The 19,389-nt window shown below is 42.9% G+C and overlaps 1 protein-coding gene across 1 annotated transcript; it reads right to left on the reverse strand.

The window, feature by feature from the left end:
* On the reverse strand, nt 1-18,795 carry col1a2 (collagen type I alpha 2 chain). The gene is made up of 50 exons (XM_022747000.1): nt 18,592-18,795; nt 16,772-16,776; nt 15,352-15,387; nt 14,759-14,842; nt 14,013-14,069; nt 13,716-13,760; nt 13,503-13,556; nt 13,282-13,335; nt 13,117-13,170; nt 12,957-13,010; nt 12,367-12,420; nt 11,961-12,005; nt 11,663-11,761; nt 11,350-11,403; nt 10,869-10,967; nt 10,433-10,477; nt 10,050-10,148; nt 9,853-9,906; nt 9,627-9,734; nt 9,466-9,519; nt 9,256-9,354; nt 8,877-8,930; nt 8,633-8,731; nt 8,474-8,527; nt 8,304-8,357; nt 8,141-8,194; nt 7,932-7,985; nt 7,781-7,825; nt 7,499-7,597; nt 7,181-7,288; nt 6,990-7,043; nt 6,813-6,866; nt 5,904-5,957; nt 5,689-5,742; nt 5,444-5,551; nt 5,082-5,135; nt 4,712-4,765; nt 4,378-4,539; nt 4,136-4,243; nt 3,745-3,852; nt 3,419-3,472; nt 3,179-3,286; nt 3,006-3,059; nt 2,709-2,816; nt 2,547-2,600; nt 2,322-2,429; nt 1,952-2,195; nt 1,627-1,811; nt 1,250-1,492; nt 1-1,063 (listed from the first exon to the last, which is right to left on the reverse strand). Exons 1-50 carry the CDS (start codon nt 18,659-18,661, stop codon nt 917-919), a joined length of 4,059 nt encoding a protein of 1,352 aa, XP_022602721.1. The 5' UTR covers nt 18,662-18,795; the 3' UTR covers nt 1-916.
* Nucleotides 18,796-19,389: the final 594 nt, after the last annotated feature.

Here is a 19,389-nt window from a genome sequence, read left to right on the forward strand (position 1 = left end):
TGTGTTTTGGAACATTGGACATGCTTTATTTCAGAACTTTTCACAATTTATTTAAACATCTCACATATACAAAATAGGTACAATAGACTTTGTGGTGTCATTTTTTTGAGAGAGAGAGGCCGCCTAAAAACCATTCAGAATTGGATGAAATATGTGCTGTCAGTATGAACACTGGGTGTGGGATTTGAAGAGTAAAAAAGCCTGAACAAAAAACCAAAACAAAAAAAAAAAAAACTTCTAGACAAAAAAAAAAAAAGAAGAACAAAACAAAATAAAACAAAACAAAAACCAGACATTAGGTTTAGGAACATTCCACCTGCTTAAAGTGGGGGAGCATCAGGGGATGAATGTAAGACTCCTCAAAGGTCAATACAAAGTAATACAGTAAAAAGTGGTTTGCTCCACAGCTGCATATTAGCACCATAGATCTCTGCTTCAAGTAACTGAGCACCTTCCGATACGGGACAAACCTTGAAGCATTAGAAGTCATAACATCTCGGTTGTGGACCCAAGTTTTGTCAATAGTATTTTCTTTAGGTACAGGCATGAGGTAGTTTAAACCTTTTTTCATGGAAATTGTGGTTTTAAACCTCCTCTTTGGAAGATATACAAAGACCACAAAGTGATGCATACTTTCAGCGTTTTTATTACACTTCTTTTATTTTTTACAAAAGGATGACATGATGTCCCACAACAAGGTGTTTTCCCGCGTCCCTTTGGGTTGCTGTATTAATTTGCATTGCACAAACGCTCCGTTCAGTCCGTTCAGTCCTCTCCGATAGTTGCCCATCTTAAGCAAGTGGATGCGCAGAGAGAAATCAGCATTCAGTATAAAAAAAACAACACAGAAAGAAGGGCAGAGATTTTGTTTTTTCGTTCTTTCTCTCTTTTTGGTGTTAATTTATCATGAGTCTATTTATTTGAAACAGACTGGGCCAATGTCCAAACCAAACTCCTGATCAGCTCCACCAATGTCCAAAGGTGCAATGTCGAGGATGGGCAGGCGAGATGGTTTATTTGTTCTGTACTCAATCACTGTCTTGCTCCACTCGCCAGTGTGTCTCTGCAGGGGAAGAGGAGAGAAAAGGGAGAATTTCAGAATAGTGTAATGTTGCAAAAGGATATAAATTACACATCTTTAAGACAGCTTCGTCTCATCTAACCAAAATTGCCTTAATTTTACTGTTCATCAACAGAACCCTTTCTACTCTCATGAGGAAGAATGACAGTGAAGCAAAGAGCTACTCACAGTGCAGCCGTCCTCCAGCACGGAGAAGGTGAAGCGGCTGTTGCCCTCGGCCCTCAGCTCCACATCGTTGGAGCCCTGGAGCACCACGGCCTTCTTCAGGTTGCCGCTCTCGCCATCCATGTAGGCAACGCTGTTCTTGCAGTGGTAGGTGATGTTCTGGCTAGCCTGGTTGGACAGGAGGCGCATGAAGGCGAGCTGGGTGGCCATGCTCTGGGGGCTGAGGGTCTCATCATTGTAGGTAAACTGCAGGAAGGAAAGAAAAACAGTAAGTATTTCCTATATTATTTCATATATAGAAAATATTACAACTGTTGTTTTCTGGTCTTGTGTGGTGCTGAAGCCATGTTCATTTCAACTTAAGCCCACTCCAATCTCACCTCAGTACCGCCGTTGATGGTCTCTCCGAACCAGACGTGCTTCTTGCCCTCGGTGCTTCTGAACCAGTTCTTGCGGGCGATGCTCTCAGGGTGGGCATAGATGCAGGTCTCGCGGGTGGTGAAGTCACAGAAGACCTTGATGGCGTCATTGATGCATCCCTGGTTGGGGTCAATCCAGTAGAAACCTACATAATAGGAAGAGAAGAGAGTTAAATTGATGGGAAAACAGCATTTCAGTGTTTTTGTTCCAAGATGAAATAAGAAATATAAACCTTACTAAATATTGGGGTATATTAACCCCACGGTGCTATGAAGTTGAGCTTACCGCTGCTCCAGTCGGGGTGGCTGAGCTTGATGTCACGGCAGGTGCGGGCAGGGTTCTTCCTGGATCCCTCAGGGGTGAGCAGGTTCTCAATCTGGGTGTTGAGGGACTTGATGGTGGCATCAACCTCGTAGTCCTTGGCTCTCAGAGCGGGCTGATCAGCTCTGTACTCATCATATCCGGAGACATCATATCCACCACCAGCGGGGCCGGGAGGTCCGGGCAGACCGGGAGGTCCAGGAGGACCCTAAAATGGACAAGAGGGTGGATTTAATTGCAGATTGGTCCTTTACAGATGATCCATCGGTGTACAGTAGAGCTAAATTGTCCAGTTTGCAAAATGATATGTCTAAGCAAATAAAGATGTACTTACAGCAGGTCCAACGTATCCAGGGGGTCCACGAGCACCAGGAGAGCCAATAGTACCATGTCCACCAGCTCTTCCATCCTTACCAGCGGGTCCGTGGGGTCCAGAAGCTCCCTGAAGAAGAGATCATCACACCATGCATTCAAACATTTGTGTCTCTTTTGTGAAATCCTGCATCATGTACGGCAAGAAAACTATTGGTGTATTGTGAGTAATTAGGATCCCACTCACTCTGGGTCCAGAAGGTCCATTAGCTCCAGCAGCTCCAGTGTCACCGGAGGGTCCCTGAGGAGAGAGAAAGTGCATCATTAAATGACAATGTAGTGAGTGTATTAATGAAGCATATGTTGCTGTATGTTTACATGTGCATCATGATGGTGTGCAGTCACTCACAGAAGGTCCAGGCATTCCCTGGAGACCAGGATGTCCACGCAGTCCCTTCATGCCTCTCTCTCCCTTGTCTCCAGCAACTCCCTTCTCACCACGGGGTCCAGCAGGTCCCTATAACACACACACACACACATACACACATACATGCACAGAGTCAGAAACAATATGTTGTTTCAAAAGAATACAATTTTCATGCTCACATGTCATGTGCTATGTGCTATGAATGTGGGCAGATATAATAACATTGGTGAACTTTTAAATAGTCTGTGCTCTATTATTACTATCCTATAGTGTACTTACAGCAGCTCCTCTAGCTCCAGCAGCGCCAACAGGTCCAGCGGGACCTCCGGGGCCCTAAAGACATGAAAGATAAGAGTAAAAAGATGAGTAAGGTAAGCAGACAATTGTATATTAGCTGATGTCGTTTGCTGATCTCTCAGTGCAAATTTAAACAGGTCGCTGTCTGCACTTACAGCCTCTCCACGGTTTCCAGGTCTGCCAGCACCTCCAGTGGGTCCAGCAGGTCCGGGGGCACCAGCCAGTCCCATGGAACCAGCAGGTCCGGGCTCACCACGGTCTCCCTAAGCATGGTGGGAAAGGTCTCATGTCCCTATAATCATACTATACTGTATATGTGTGTATGTGTGTGTGTGTGTGTGTGTGTGTGTCTGTATTTTGTATACAAACATGCTTTAAAGTGTATGAGACATTACCTTGAATCCAGGAATACCAGGACGACCAGGAGGTCCATCGTTACCAGCGTTACCCTGCGGATGGCAAAGAATGTTATAGTTTACATAATGGTTTCTGTTATATCTTTATATGAGACTCAGGTTGTTTTGAGTGCATGGACTGATCTTCAAAAATTTGTTCAAAAGTGTTTTTGTGCAGGAGTAAATTTCAACAAAGTAATCGTACCCCTTCTAAGAGTAAGTAACATTTAAGTTAATTGACCTCTACTTGGGATATTTTAGTACTCTCTCCACACCTGAACACTGGTCAGTATTACAGGTCATTGCACTAGTTGTTAAAGCCTTACCTCACGTCCAGCCTCTCCCTGAGGTCCGGTCATACCAGGCAGGCCAATGTTGCCAGGGGGACCACGGGCTCCAGGGGGACCAGCAGGTCCAACTCTACCAGCCTCTCCCTGTGATAGGATGCAGAGAAGAGGGTCAAATATAATCTAAGGCTTCATACTGCATATGGTACAGTATGTTATGTTTTTAAAAATACACATACAGAGTTGTCTATTTGTTGTTGTATTTATTGTTTAAAATAAAACCAATTCAGCTGCCACTACATATTTGGGACAACTCCATCAAGTTGAAGATGAAGGCTTTCATTGGTTCGAATGATATAATCAAAATATATAACATGGCTCTGAGATGGTCGTTGCACAGGTGAACATTTTGGGCTGTACTACTACTTACCAGAGCACCAGCACCACCAGGGGAACCACGATCTCCTCTAGTACCAGGCAGACCAACGAATCCTTGAATACCAAGAGGACCGATAGATCCAGGAACACCAGGTGCACCCTAAGCACACAGGACAAGTATAAATGCATTGAGGATGAACTAAGGGACTATAGGTATGCAATAAAGACATACGATCAGTTATGTTTTTGTGTTCTATAGTCTCATAGTTTTTAAAAGAATTAGCTATAACTTACAGGTGGGCCAGCCTCTCCAGAGGGTCCCTTATCTCCAGCTGGACCAGGTGGTCCAACCATACCCTGCTCTCCACTAGGACCAGCAGGACCAGAGTCACCACGGAGACCACGAGGACCATCCTTACCAGCGGGACCAGCAGCACCAGGAGGTCCAACAATACCCTAAAGAGGAAGAGAGTGGGTTAATGTCAAATGTGTAAGTGTGTGTTGGGTGCAAGAGTAGAATGTATGATAATTAAGAAGACAGGTTTGGCCGTGGCTCTGATTCATTAACATGCAGAGTAGCTAGTGTTTAGTGTTTACTAATAAGTGTAAATATAAAATCAATACTCACAGAGGGACCAGCAGCACCAACTCTGCCAGCAGCACCAGGGAAACCAGTCAGACCCTGACATTAGAAACACACACACAATTGAAGGTTATACAGCTGTCATTGAGAACATGTGGTGTATCTGTTTGTGTGTGTCTATGTGTGTGTGTCAGTGGACATCAGAAATATGGTAAGAGTATTTTCTGACCATGAAGAACAGCTAAAAAAATATAGCAAAAACAAAACCTGTCACATTTCACTACCTTGAAAGAGCTAATGAGGCCTGCAGAGCTAATGTGTGTGTGTAAGTGTGTACATTTGTGTTTATATATGCTTTCATGTTTTATGGATGTAATGAGTGTGATCAGGAGGTTTTTAATGTTTCAATACTCACAGGAGGACCAGTGTCTCCACGGGCACCACCAGGTCCAGAAGGTCCAGAGGGACCCTAGATACACAGAAGAAGAAGTCAGAAATAACATTTCATATTAGAATTACCCAAATCTCATGATAACTTATAAACTAAAATCCCACTGGGGTTTAATGGCATCTAAATGCAAAGCTAATACTATATGAAAAGATTTTTCTCACTACATCATTCTGATCCAATGTTAAATTTCTGTCTGAGGTCTGATGAACTTTCTGCTGCTCCCTATGCTGAATCTTGTATGTCAGACCCACAGTATCGCAGTCAGACTATTTCTGCCAAAAGGCAATGCAAATATCATGTGTGTGTCCAATGTGAATGGTACTAACAGCAGGTCCAGACTGTCCAGCGGGTCCAGCAGGGCCAGCGGGGCCAAGTTCTCCCTTTCCTCCACCAGGTCCACGCTCTCCTCTTGCTCCAGGCTGACCATCAGCACCCTGTATGGAGGGGGAGGAACATGGCTGGGTCAATATCTGGGCAATTGTGTGTATATGTATTTGTATGTTGATAGTGCTTGTTAAACAGGATTTGCATATGGTATATTGTATTGTAAGGTGATGGGCTGCTGGCTTACAGGGGGTCCAGCGAATCCGGGAGCTCCAGCAGGTCCAACCTCTCCACGCTCTCCCTGTGGACAAAAGGCAGTCGGTCAGATAGACTGTTTAGACTGTACATAAGAGCTCTATGTTGTGTTAAGGTCTTCATTTGATATTTATATCAACAGGTCATAGGGTGAATAAGACACTGCGGATAATATTTGTTATGATGAAGTGAAGCGCAGCCACTTACAGAGGCTCCACGAGGTCCAGCGGGACCGGCAGGTCCGAAGGCACCGCTCTCACCCTGCAGGAGAAGAAAGTGAGTGTTTCATCAGCTCAGCATTGTTCCATCCATCTATCGATTAATGAGTAAACCAATCTGTCCATAAATTTATATGCATGTGCAAAATCTTTTTTTAACATCAGCATTGTATGAAATACTCAAATAACAGATATGCTATATGCTACATGCTAATAGCAGCAGGTCAATAGTAAATTTGAAAACCAAATCAACAAGTATAAATGAATTTGCAAAATTAAGTTGCTTATATAAATGCTGATTCAAATGGCAAATGGCTTTAATGATCTATTTTGCCATTTTGATGCCAAATCTATTATCAGTGTTGTCGTATGTTCCTGCTACCTGGGCCGACAGGTAATAAAAAGTCAGGAAACATCACTGTAAAATCACTGCAATATGTAACCTTGACTGACAACTTGCATTAAAAAAAAAACATTTAAAATGTATCAAAGTTGTTTTCTGCATCTATGTTATTACCAGGTGGGTGAGCCATTGGTGTAATATTATAAAACAGCCATCAGGTGGCAGTATTGAGGTTCTAGCTTCAGACACCTTGCTACACTGGGGGCAATTGCAATTAGTGATACAGAGGAGTGGGATGTCCAAAGATAAGGTGTCTGCCATTAAAGTAAACCAGTGATTTGACATCAACAACATGTGTTAATGACTTTCATTTGTAGGTCACTACTACAGGAGTCAGCCATCTTGAATAACGACGGTGGCAGCCATATTTAGGTCACACAAAGGCCCCACGATATTTGTCTGTATTTGCAGTGTAAATCCTAAACACACACATTTTGGTGGTTTCTGTCAGTGATTTGTATTGTGGTAAATAACGTCCACGCATCACCTACTTACCTTATCACCATTGGCTCCAGTGGGTCCAGGAGGTCCAGCAGGTCCAGGCAGACCCTAGAAAGAGAGAGGAGAGGGCACTAAGAACAAGGCTGTGGCTGCTACACTCAAACTACCTGAATGAATGGCTACAATTTTTATATCATTTTGCTGAGTTTAGGATTAGAGAGTTAAACTTACACGGGAACCATCTCTGCCAGCATTGCCATCAGGGCCTCTGTGTCCATTCTCTCCCTGTAGAGGGAGAGGGAGAGGGAGAGGGTGGAAGACACAGAATGATAGAGACGAAATATGTTCTCATTAGCAACCTTGAGTTATTTTGAGGGATAAACGCCTGCTAAATTTGCAGGTGATTGATTTTTGGAACTTACCTTCTCTCCCTTGGGTCCAGGAGGACCAGCGGCTCCACGCTCACCAGGCATGCCACCAGGTCCCTGAGGTCCAGGGCCACCAGCATTTCCAGCAACACCAGGCTCTCCCTGGAAACAGACCACACGGTTCATTTTTATGGTTCATTTTTATATAAAACACAGACACTTCAATAAGCACCAAAGCGTACTTTATGTATAACATTTCTACAGCACTGACCGGATGGCAGTAAACTCGCATTTCTGTACTCAACACTTTCATCTTTAACCTTTGCTTCTTTCAGTGTCCCTGGCTGGTTCAGCCATGGCACATCATCTTACCTTGCCACCATCAGCTCCAGGGGCTCCAACGGGTCCACGGGCTCCAATGGGTCCCTGAGCGCCAGAAGCTCCGGCAGCACCAGGGTTACCACGCTCTCCCTGGAGGAACACACACAGATGAGGTCAATATAATGTCTTCAGCTACTATAAGATGGTTTATAGTGTGTTTGCTTTATTCTACACATTATATACGTGGAATCTAAGGAAGGCTCTGTAAGTGTGTGAACCTTCAGTGGCACTGCATGCACTCTGGAAAACAAAGGCACGGTCAGGTGAACTCACCTTGGAACCAGCAGGTCCAGCAACTCCCTGGTCTCCAGGGATACCCTATGGAGACATCAACGGTTGATTAGAGATGTAAAGCTAGATCTACAGTTTTTCTGATTTACTACATATTATGGAAGAACCTGGTGTGTGTTTGTGTATCACTTACTCTGTCTCCGGCCTTTCCAGCCTCTCCAGCGGGTCCAGCGGGTCCGGGCAGACCCTGAAAATATCAAGCCACAACATCAGCACCAAGGGGATCAACAGAAGGAGGTGAGGAAGTCAGTTTTCTGGTGCTGATAAAAACTTCTCCTGAGTATAGGGTGGCACAATAGAAGCCTTTTACAATCTATATAGAAAATGATGATGGATCCAAACCTGGAAGCCAGGAGCTCCAGAAGGTCCCTGCTCTCCCTTGTCACCGGGGCCGCCCTGTAGGGAGAAAGAGAGAAGACCATTGTTAAAAATGCCACACTGATGTTTACAGTAAGAAAATCGCATCATAAAATGAATGCTGCTTCATATATATAAGGACACTTACAGCAGGTCCCATAGCGCCAGTAGCTCCGTTGTTACCATCAGCTCCAGGGGCTCCCTAAAAAACAAAGATAGGAACATGATGGATATGTGGATGGATAACATGGATATTAACATGTTCTATATTGTTATAGAAAGTATATGTATATTATACATGTTTTTTTGTTCACTTACTCTCAGTCCAGTGGGGCCAGTGGCTCCTTTCTCACCAGGCTTGCCAGGCTCGCCCTGAAGGAGGTAGAATGCAGGTTAAACACAAGTTATGATAAAAGACAAAAGAAGTGATACCATTCAAAGTGCTCATTCTCCACTCTCGGTTTTGTTTTTACTTACAGAAGGTCCTTTGGGTCCGGGGAAGCCAATGTTTCCAGGCTGGCCTCTAGGTCCAGTAGGGCCAGGGGGTCCAGTGCGGCCATCTTGTCCAGCAGGACCCTGGAGGAGGAAACAGGGAGTAACAAAGGAAGTGATGCTAACTGTATTTTCTGAGCAAATATGGCGATAAACATTACAGAATGAGACCAATGGAGTTGTGTTTGTAAGTAAAATTTGTTTGAGTGCAAAATTCAGGTTTACTTACAGCAGGTCCCTCCTTTCCTGGGGGTCCAGAGCTTCCGGGGCTTCCTGGGAGACCCTGTGGAAGATAAACAATCATCAGTCATTAAGATGTATGGATTGCAATTAATTTGTACTGTTACAGCTGACCCCTTGAGCAAACTAGCTTTCACCAAAACCTTGGGCTCAATCGCCCACACAAGGCAAATCACATCAGACAACAGTCTTGTACTGAAGCCATTACAACACCACTGCTCCAAGCTGTTCTAATTCAGCTATCTGAATTGGCCACAGGCCTATTCTCCCTTTCATGTGTCTCTGTGAATTACTAGTCTCAGAGTGTTCACACTGAGATCAGATCCCTGTTACTGTTTCGAAAAGTGAATTTAGCAAAAAAGACTCACCCTGAGACCAGCTGGGCCAGGCTCACCAGCACGACCAGCATCTCCGGGAGGTCCACGAGGTCCAGCTGAACCAGTGGAACCACGGGCACCAGGCATACCCTAGGAGAAGGAGAAGAAGAAAGTCTCACCACATGGCTGAATGTTGACTATGTTTGGAAGTAAGTAAATTTAATCTTTTATGTTGCAAGATTTTTTCATTAAAGAACTTACAATGGGACCAGTTCTTCCCTCAGAGCCAGGCATACCACGGCTGCCAGAAGCGCCCTATAGGAGACACACAGGCATTAACAGGTGATCCAGGTAACATGGCTGTGGATGTGGATCTGTATGGATACAACACCATCCAGCAAAAATGGTGGTCTGGTACTCACTCTAGCTCCACGGTTGCCAGCAGGGCCAGTGGCACCAAGCTCACCAGTGGGTCCTCTCTTGCCCTCCTCACCCTGAGGTCCGGGGGCTCCCTGAGGTCCAGAGTTACCCTGAAGAAGGCAAACAGAGAAGGTGAGGGCCAGCAGTCATGGACAGTGTGCACAGACGTCTTCACGGACAGTGTGGTAAAATTTCTAACTCACAAACATGAACAGGATATGAACTTACAGGCTCTCCTTTGGGACCACCATCTCCCTTGACACCCTGAGCACCAGGATCTCCCTAAAACACAAACAGATACAATAAATAAAAAGAACAATTACCTGTGTAATTAGTGTGAGTGTTTCTTCATATGAGAGTGTATGTGTACATCTATATGCTTATAAGAGGATATATATGTTTTTTGTGAATGTTTGTGGACTCACAGCCAGGCCTCTAGGTCCAGTAGCACCCTGAGGTCCCTGAGGTCCAGGTCCTCCTCTTGGTCCGGGGAAGCCAGGAGCTCCAGCAACACCAGGGGTACCCTAAATGACAGCCATGACAGACAGGTGAGCATCAGTTAGCAGCTTGAATTCAAACATCACTTTTACTTGATCTAAAAAATATATACTTTTACTAGATGTTATTAAAATAAATATTAGATAAGAGAAAATATTATATTATATTATATTATATTACACGTTGTAGTTGAAACAACCTCATTATTTATGTGTTGTGTTGGGCATCATGGTAGAGGCCTGATTCTCATAACATGTGTGACCCTAGATGACCTTTTGACCTATGCACTGGAAACAACTTGAGTACTTACAGCAGCTCCCTTGGCTCCATTCAGGCCATTAGCACCAGGGTTACCCTAGAGTGAAAGAACAAGAAATTAGAGAATCTGAAGACTGAAATATGCACTGCAACAAAAAATACAGCTTTAATATTTAATGGCTTATATTTCATGGCTTTAATATTGGCTTTTTAGAAGAATAAATTAGTGCACAAAAAAGAAAGATGACTATGAAACTCTAATACTAGGCTAAGAGTTTTACTCCAATACATTATAATATGGAATATGTGATAATGTAACTAAATTACAATAACTTCTTTGGACAGCATTGCTTATAGATCTCAATCACTGATGGTACTGCTTTAAAGCACATATAAACATAATCTAACAATTTCACCAAAGGACATGTGTTTGTTAACAATTTCTGCAGACCAGGTCACAAATGCTGGGGACATCTTTGTTTACTTACAGCGGGGCCAACGGGGCCAACAGCGCCATTGGGACCGGGCTCTCCTCTAGATCCCTGAGGTCCAGATGGGCCAGTAGCTCCAACAGGTCCAATCTCTCCCTGTAAAAAGTTGAGACACATTCATAGTCATTAACACCTGATGTATAATTGTGTTATGGCAAAAGCAGCACTGGCAATTGAAACAATGTCATAGAAGTGTGTTTTTAAGTGATTTAAGTAATATCTTAAATGTGAGTGTTTGCAATGTATGGACTATTTACTGTATTATCAAAATGAACAGTCAAGAGTTACTGGAGCTGTTACATATGTTATATATGAGAAATCGCCTTGGGGACATTGTGTGAGGAGATATTGAGATGGTGAACACTGATGAATAGTGACAGTGCATCAAACAGATTTGAAGTAACAGAGAGTACATGTCTCTGAAAGATGGTTACACTGTATGTTAATGAGATTTGTCTCATTTTGTGATCACACCCACCTTAGGTCCGGGGCCACCGGGGAAACCTGGGGGACCAGCAGCACCAAGGGGACCCTGAGTAGAGGAGCAGTAGCCATGAGATCAGAATTTATGCCATACAGGTCAAAGTTCACATTAAGGTCAAAGATTAAAAATGTTTTTTGTCTGATAGGGCCCTTCATCAGGCCCTGGGTATAACATTACATATTATAATTTATACAATAAGATACCAGTGTTGAAGTACATTCTGGATGGGTAGGTATTTCTTGAGTTTGATATTCACAAAAATGATTCATTTCACTATCACAAAGGGGATGAAAGTGCCATCACTCACAGCAGGGCCAGCGGGTCCAACATTGCCATCAGCACCACGAGCACCAGCAGGGCCAGCAGGGCCAGCACGACCTCTCTCACCAGGCAGACCACGAGATCCCTAAAGGGAGGATACACGAAAAACAGAAGTGATGAGAAAAATGTCTTTACTACAATAATACAAGTGGGAAATGTGAAGGTTTCTATGATTAAATTTTGATAATGGTGATTACTTGTGGGACCTAATTATGATGGACTGCATTTTTTTTACCAAGGTTTTGGTCATAAATGGTGAATCTTGAACTTGGTCAAATACTTACAGCCAGTCCAGGGCTTCCAGCAGCTCCATGGGCACCAGGCTCACCCTATAGGAGAAGCAGGAGAGGGTGGATTAGGGTGATGAGGCATCTGGAAGGGTCTCAGTGTTATATGGGTTAATAGGTCAAATAGAGACATTGACTGTAGCAAGTGAGGCTTAAAAAAACAGTTGGTAATGCCACACTGTATTCTGGCTTGAGTGTGTATTTTATTATTCCTGTTGCAATATTCTTAAACATGTATCTTTGTAGAAACTACAATAGACAACTCTTCTCTCTTGAGAGGTTGCTAAATTTGCTCATCAAGAGCAAACTGTGGACTAAAATCAGTGGTACACCTATGATATCTTCAGTAGGCTATTAGTAGGTGCATTTGTTTTTGCAGTCATGAGGAAGGTGCACTTCTTACCTTGGCGCCAGCGGCACCAGGCTCTCCCTTGCGTCCATCCAGACCAGTGTAACCCTGAAACACAGAGAGAAAGTGATGATTGAAGATATTTATAGAGGTCAGGCCAACCATATATCATATAGTAGGGACAAGCTGAGGAGATATGGATCCTTTTTAGACAAGAGGGGAGTTGCTTTGTGGGTATACACGGGAGAATATCCAAAGCCTCATGTGAGAAGTTACTTCCCCATCAACAAAGATTATTTATCCTAAAAGGTAGTCTCAGAGGGGGATTCACATCTGGCTCTTGCTTATATGGAAGACACCATGAAGTGACCTCAGAGATGCCAGCAGTAATGCTTGCTATTATCTGTCAATCCATTCACTCTCTCATTTTTCATGAGGAGTCCCCGTGCAAGACAGCGACTAAAAAATCTTCGGTGGCAGCCATAATGTCTCCCAGTGGTGCACTTTACGGGGCACTATGCACAGCACAGGTGCGTCTTTTCCTCCATTTCATTCTGCTTTGGAATAGATTTTTAATTCAAACACGTGGGACTCAGGTGAGCAGGTAAAGTTCAGGTCAAGCACAGGAAAAGATCAACACTCACTCTGTGTCCCTTCATTCCTGGAAGTCCAGGGGTTCCGGGGAATCCACGAGCACCCTGCAATTCAAGCAAAGACAATCTTAGTGTGACATATTCAATATTCACACCATCTGTTTGTATCTGTTTGTGTATCATTGTCCATGGTTTGATGAAAATCTCTTACCTGAGGGCCGGGGGCACCTCTGTCTCCGGGCTTGCCAGGTCTGCCATTGTTACCCTGTGGGTCAACGAAGCTGACTTTACAATTTGACATTTAAGCAACAAAAAACTACAGCAACGGCTCAGAGCCCTTGAGAAGTGCTTGCAGAAAAATAAAACATGTACGTACGTCCTCTCCAGATTTTCCGGGAGGTCCAGGGGGGCCACGAGGACCAACGGGGCCCTTTGGAAAGAAAACAAGAGAGTTAACATCCAATAGAGGACAAATGATTTCAACTATCAAGATGGTGTCACCTGAGTAAGTCTGACAAGGAAAGCTACACCAGATCCTTCCAGTTCTATTTACATAATAAACTACAGAATTGTGAATATTATGGAGGATGATCTTACAGTCTGTCCAGGCTCTCCGGGCTCACCAGCATGTCCGGTGTGTCCCTGGGATCCCTGTTGAATTAGAGGAGGCGCAGCAATTAGTCATGATGTAGAGGGCATTACAAGTGCAACAGCAGATTTTATCTTGAGGTTATGGGCATGAGTAATTGGTCAAGTAGATGAAGTCAAATCATTATATAGGGTGAATTTTCAGCAGGTGTTGGCACTTACAGGAGGTCCAGGAGGTCCGGGAGGGCCTCTAGCACCCATAATACCCTGGGGAGGAGAAATAAGTCAATGATCAGTCATCAACGCTAAAGCATTTTTATCATAAGCCTGAATGAAACGGCATCATAATCAATACAATATCATAACAGCTGTATTAATAGACATGATTGTCTGGAAATGTGTGCAATGGTGTTACACATCTTGGTGAGTGTTTATGTGTGTGTCTATTTGTGTGTGAGTGTTGTGTGTGTGTGTGTGTGTGTATGTGTGTGTGTGTGGGAGAAAGAGAGGGGCCCTCACCATGGGTCCAGGGCCGGGATCAGGGGCTTTTACACCATCGTACTGAGCAGCAAAGTTCTGTTGAAAAGCAAAAATAAACCACTGATTAATACATTTATACATACTCATCTAATAATATAGCATATCAGGACTAATAAAAATAAATAAATCATGAAATGGTCAATGTAGTTCCAGTGGTCTAAACTTGTGCCATAACAAAAATAACTTTTTCAAACATGCCATAGTTTAAATTTTCTATATTAATTTGCACTTCTTTTCAACTATAAGGGATTTACCATAAACTGCAAGTATCAAACATCAAACAAATAAATACATTTCAAACTTATAAATATTAAATATAAATATTTGAATAGTAACACTAGTAACCTTGTTATGTATTACCCATGTGTTGTGTTTTATAATGGCTTAAGGTCATAGCAGTAAAGGACAAAAGGTCAAAGGTCATGGGGTTACAGCATCACTAATTAGGCAGTGAGGTCAACAGAGGTTAACAAAAAACATCTGTAATGTGTTTTAAAGGACTTGTCGGGGTGACACAGCAGCCCGCACTGGGCAGAATGCAGGTCAGATTTCCGCATCACACAGACACATTTAGCTACTTATCCTGCACAGTTTGCATCATAGGAAGCACCTGACGTCATATTACAGCCAGTGCTATACTGTCATATAAAGTTTTTGGACCATGTTTGCTGTCAAACACTGTCAGTCTAGGCTGGTTATTTTAAAAGTATAAGTAGTGGACTTACTCCTCCGAGTCCAGGGGGACCAGGGGGACCAGAAGGGCCAGGGAGTCCGGGTTTGCCATCTCTTCCATTTGGGCCCTGAGGACCCTGTAAAACACAGATGATGTGGTGAGTTGAGACTGCTATGGAAGGAACAACTGCTGATGGGTGACGATGCTGCTATAAAATAAACACTGTGATTCTGCAGGAGCTGAAAGACTTTGCAATTTGTATTTCATAAATAAAAAGATGCATTATAGATGTATAAACTAGATGAACCGCTGTTGTAGCAAATTGTGTTATTGTAAATAATGACCATAAACTTAATTTCAGCAACAGTGGATAAGAGTAATACTGTAAAAAAATAATAATTTTTGACAATAAAATGAATCAGTCCAATGCTCTGTTGAATATCACCTATAATATCTGTTCATATTAATGTTATCATCATCAGCCATAAGGCTATGGGTGGTGTAAACAAAGGGGTGTGGCCTACTTAGGTTAAAAGGTCAAATGACGTCAACAAACACTGTGGCAAAGATGCTTCATAAATATACTAGACTGAATAATTAAATCACATATTTGATCAAAGGCAGCAGAGTTTCAGTTCAGCTTACCCTGTCACCTCGAGGTCCTTTCTCTCCTCTGGGACCCTGTGGCAGAGAAATCACCCGTCAGACCAAAACACAGAGCAGATGGCTCAGCTCAGCTTATTGCTTTAACAACATGTCAACTCCAAACTGTTCCTCTAGCAAAGCAAAAGGCCGGTGTCATCTGAACTAAACTAAATATCACTCCAAGCAAATCAGAAAACCCAGATTTGAATTGCATTCAAATGATCTGGTTCATGTTAATATATCAATAAAATGTGTATGTAAGCAAACTTGACCTTACAGTGAGAGGACAAGCAAGTTTAAAACACATTTCAGTGATGAGACAAGATGTACTCCTAATCTAAACTAGTTTATTTGATGTCTGATATGCCACACTGTAGGTGCTAAATGACACATAAGAAAAACATTATGTGCTCACCTTGACTCTTCCCTAAACAGAAAAGAAGATAAATAAATGCAAAATTTATTTATTCAGTCTTTTCAGGGTTTCTCAGGTCATTTGATGTGTAGGCTATATCGAACATTCAGCTTAACTTTTGCATAAGCGTGAACAAAAAAAAAAATCTACACATGCAATATTCTGTGATACTATCAAAAATATGTAAAACATGCTCATGCAGATTCAGGAATGAAAATGAAAGTACAACAGAGCAATGAGCATCTGAAGTAAATGATCCACATGTGCACAGAGATGCAAACCAGACTCAACAACCTCTGAGCAGTAAGAGCATGTTAGTGCATGGAACATTAAAAGTTCTGAGTTACCAGAACCACACAGTGCATACTGCACCTTTAAAATACTAAAATGCTACTGCTGAAGCTGTACCACACTGAGAGGTGTTTCATTTTAAGCAATCTCAATTATGAGCAGAATCATTTTCACTAGACAGGCCTCAGTCCTACATTCATTAACAATCCAATCATTTATTTTTTTATAAGTTTTATCTGAGCTTAAGACCTCAATCTTTACTAACTGGTTTGAGACCAGCTTTCCCTTCCTAAATCAAATCCAGATCAAGAAGCAGAGGAAAACTCCAAACTGACCCAAAGCCAGCTGTTAGGAGCAAACCGCCCTCTGCCCCCTCTCTGCTGTCCTCAGAAAGGATCCTTTGTGCCAGGCCCCATGGGTGCCTCAGCAAGGTGGTTTTAGCTTTCATTGACACAAACTTTTAGCCAATAGGACCCTCACCTATCCGTGGACAGGAAGGGAGAAAACTGCAAGAAATAACTTTGGTTCGGGGACTGAAATTCCTAAAGGAGACACTCTGCTATCGTTGAGATTGCTCAAATGGTGAAGGACAACCGACAAGTCTCTCCTGTCATGGAAGCAGCTCTCAGCGTTTAAAAGGCAACAGGCAAAAGTGACAAGGTAAAGCTATCTTTAAGATGTGTTGCTTTCATAACTGCATGCGTGTGTACTAACCGAGTCTGTGGCGTTGGAGAGACGAGGAGGAGGAAGAGGGAGAAGAGGAGGGTGGGGAGAGAAGAGGGAATACTCCGTTAGAACACGATAAGCAATTTTAGAGCAAAACAGTCACCTGAAAAAGAAACAATGTCATTTCCATCCATCTCTATATACTTGTTCAATGTGTTAACGTCCTGCTACAGGGCAATGGAAAGTCTAAAAAGAGTCTACACAAGTTTGCACACAGAATGTCTCCATGTAGAAAACCATGTTAGCGTTTAATAACCCTATGTTCAAAGTAAAAATGCACCTTAGAGAATATTCAGTGTGAGATAGAAAGTCAGGCTTTCTGTGTATGACTCAGGGCCTCAACCTTCATGTGTGGCACAAACGCTTTGCCCGGAGTTTGTAAGAACGTAACTACACAACTGTACCTCGAAATGCCTAACAAATCTTTCTTTCATGCCTGAAACAATAAGCCTTCTCACATTGTTTATTTGTTGACTGCCTGCCTGCTGAGTAGTGTTTCTAAGCTCATGTCTAATAGTGTGCCTGAGGGCCGTCTGTGCACAGTGTATGAATCACAGAAAACTGTCTGACTCTGTAATGTGAATCTCAGCGTTCAAAAGCATTCCAGATATTAAGGCTCCCAAGGATGCAAACAGGCCTGAACAGGTAGTGTATGTCCTAGGGACAGGAATAGTTATCCAGCTACTGCCGACCCCTGTTACTGGGGACTGTATGAAATCTATACAATCGATACAATATTATTAGAGGTGCATACAAAGGTTATAAAAAGTGGCATAAGTGGCAAAAAGGTGACTTTCAGTCCAATTAGAAAGACAGTTGTTATTCAGAATTGTTAAATTGTTTTAATTTGGATCATCTGAAGACTGTATCCTTCATTCATGGCTGATGGTTGTATCTCACATCTACACCTCCCTGCAGGTGGACATCAGCTGACCTGTCTGACTGTGGATCAGCTGGTCACAGCTGGCGTTGGCACACCTGGGACCCCCCTATGAACTCTAACATGTCGTGCCCAATCTGGACCACAAGGCAGCGCCGTTGGACCTTCAAAGTGATGTGAGACTATTATTTTCCCTATTTGATTTGCTATACTGATGAAAAAGTTGCAGGGAGACTTCAAATTACATGCGCATTTTGTGACTTTATCTTTAAATGGTTCTGTGATTCAAATGTCAAACTATGCGAGGATTAGCTGTAAAGAGGGTCAGAGGCTATTTAGCTTAAAAATATAAAAAATAATTAAATATGTTCTAATTTACTGTCATTTCTACTAAAGATTTGATAAATACATTTGTCTCTTCAGGGAGGAGAAAAATTAAGTGGTGCCAAGTAGATGTTTGCACCCATGGCCACCAGGGGGAGACATTGCATTTTCCTATAATAAAGAATCATTCCCTGGACGTCTGGATGGAACAATGTGTACAACGCCCCACAAAGTTTTTCATCCTATGTCTAAAAGAAAATTCACATTTAGCCTATTTTCATGCACTAGAAGCTTTGAAAGGACACTAGGTTGACTACTTATACGTCTCTTTCAAAGCGACAAAACTTTTTTTTTGTCAGGAGTGAAACTTCTCCCTCTCGGGAACTAATCAAATGATAATAATTGTATCCTTGGAAAAGAAAAAGTGAAGAATCCTCTGCACGAGCTCAATCCGATGAGTTTAATTCAGCAGTGCTTTGAGCTGTCTTCACGTTGACCTTGATGTAAGTCCAAAACAAAAGCCAAGCGCAAGATCCTCAAGCAGTGGGACCCGAAAAAAAAACGATATCCATCACAGAGAAAAAGAGCAGATATTCAAACTTACATTGACATGATGCTAGGTATGAAGTTACTGCAAGCAGCAACAGAATCCGGGTATCCACAAAGCTGAGCATGTCTACGCAGACATGCAGACTCCTTGTGCTGCTGAGCCCCTGTTTTTAAACCACCTTCAGGCAGGCATACAGTTGTGGTGACAAGAGTAACTCCAAACTTAGCAGAAACCTGCTGCCGTGATGCTAGAATAATAAAGTTCTATCAGGCCTATTTATACGGCAGGAGGGTCCCTGGTCTGCGTGTCAAAAGTCAGCCCACCGGCCAATCAGAGAGCAGAAACCCAATCTGACTCCCATCCCTCTGCAGCTCAGAGTCAGTCATGTGGTCCTGCATCTCCCAGCCTCCTCTCCACCAGAAACCGTTTGGCAAAGCTTTGGCGATGATGACGAGTGCAACGTTTTAATTAGATCCATTCTTTTTGAGGACGTGGACAGCGTCGAGGTTTAAAAGGGAGAAGAAGGCCTACGTTTTTTCCCTTTTTTACGGGCTGCAGTGAATCCGGAGTGTCACTACCGAGATACAGGCGCCCGGTGTGCAACTTTGTGCGCAGTTTAGATTTGTGCGTAAAAATGTGTCCGTCTTGGTGCGCGCAGATGGGCATCATTTGGCACCGGGAGGGCCTGGGTCTTCTCTGCTGTGTTGGATTTTATAGGAAAAGTTTCTTTTAGAGACAGTTTAGGATTATCTAGTAAAACGTTGCTGATCTGTTGGAATTGGACCTGTAGTGTGTCGTTTTTACGCGCGGATTTATTGAAAAAAAAAAGATATATCAACCTTATTTTTCATT

The sequence above is a fragment of the Seriola dumerili genome, unplaced genomic scaffold, assembly GCF_002260705.1.
Source record: "Seriola dumerili isolate Sdu_G_001 unplaced genomic scaffold, Sdu_1.0 BDQW01000110.1, whole genome shotgun sequence".
In the NCBI taxonomy this organism is placed as follows: Eukaryota; Metazoa; Chordata; class Actinopteri; order Carangiformes; family Carangidae; genus Seriola; species Seriola dumerili.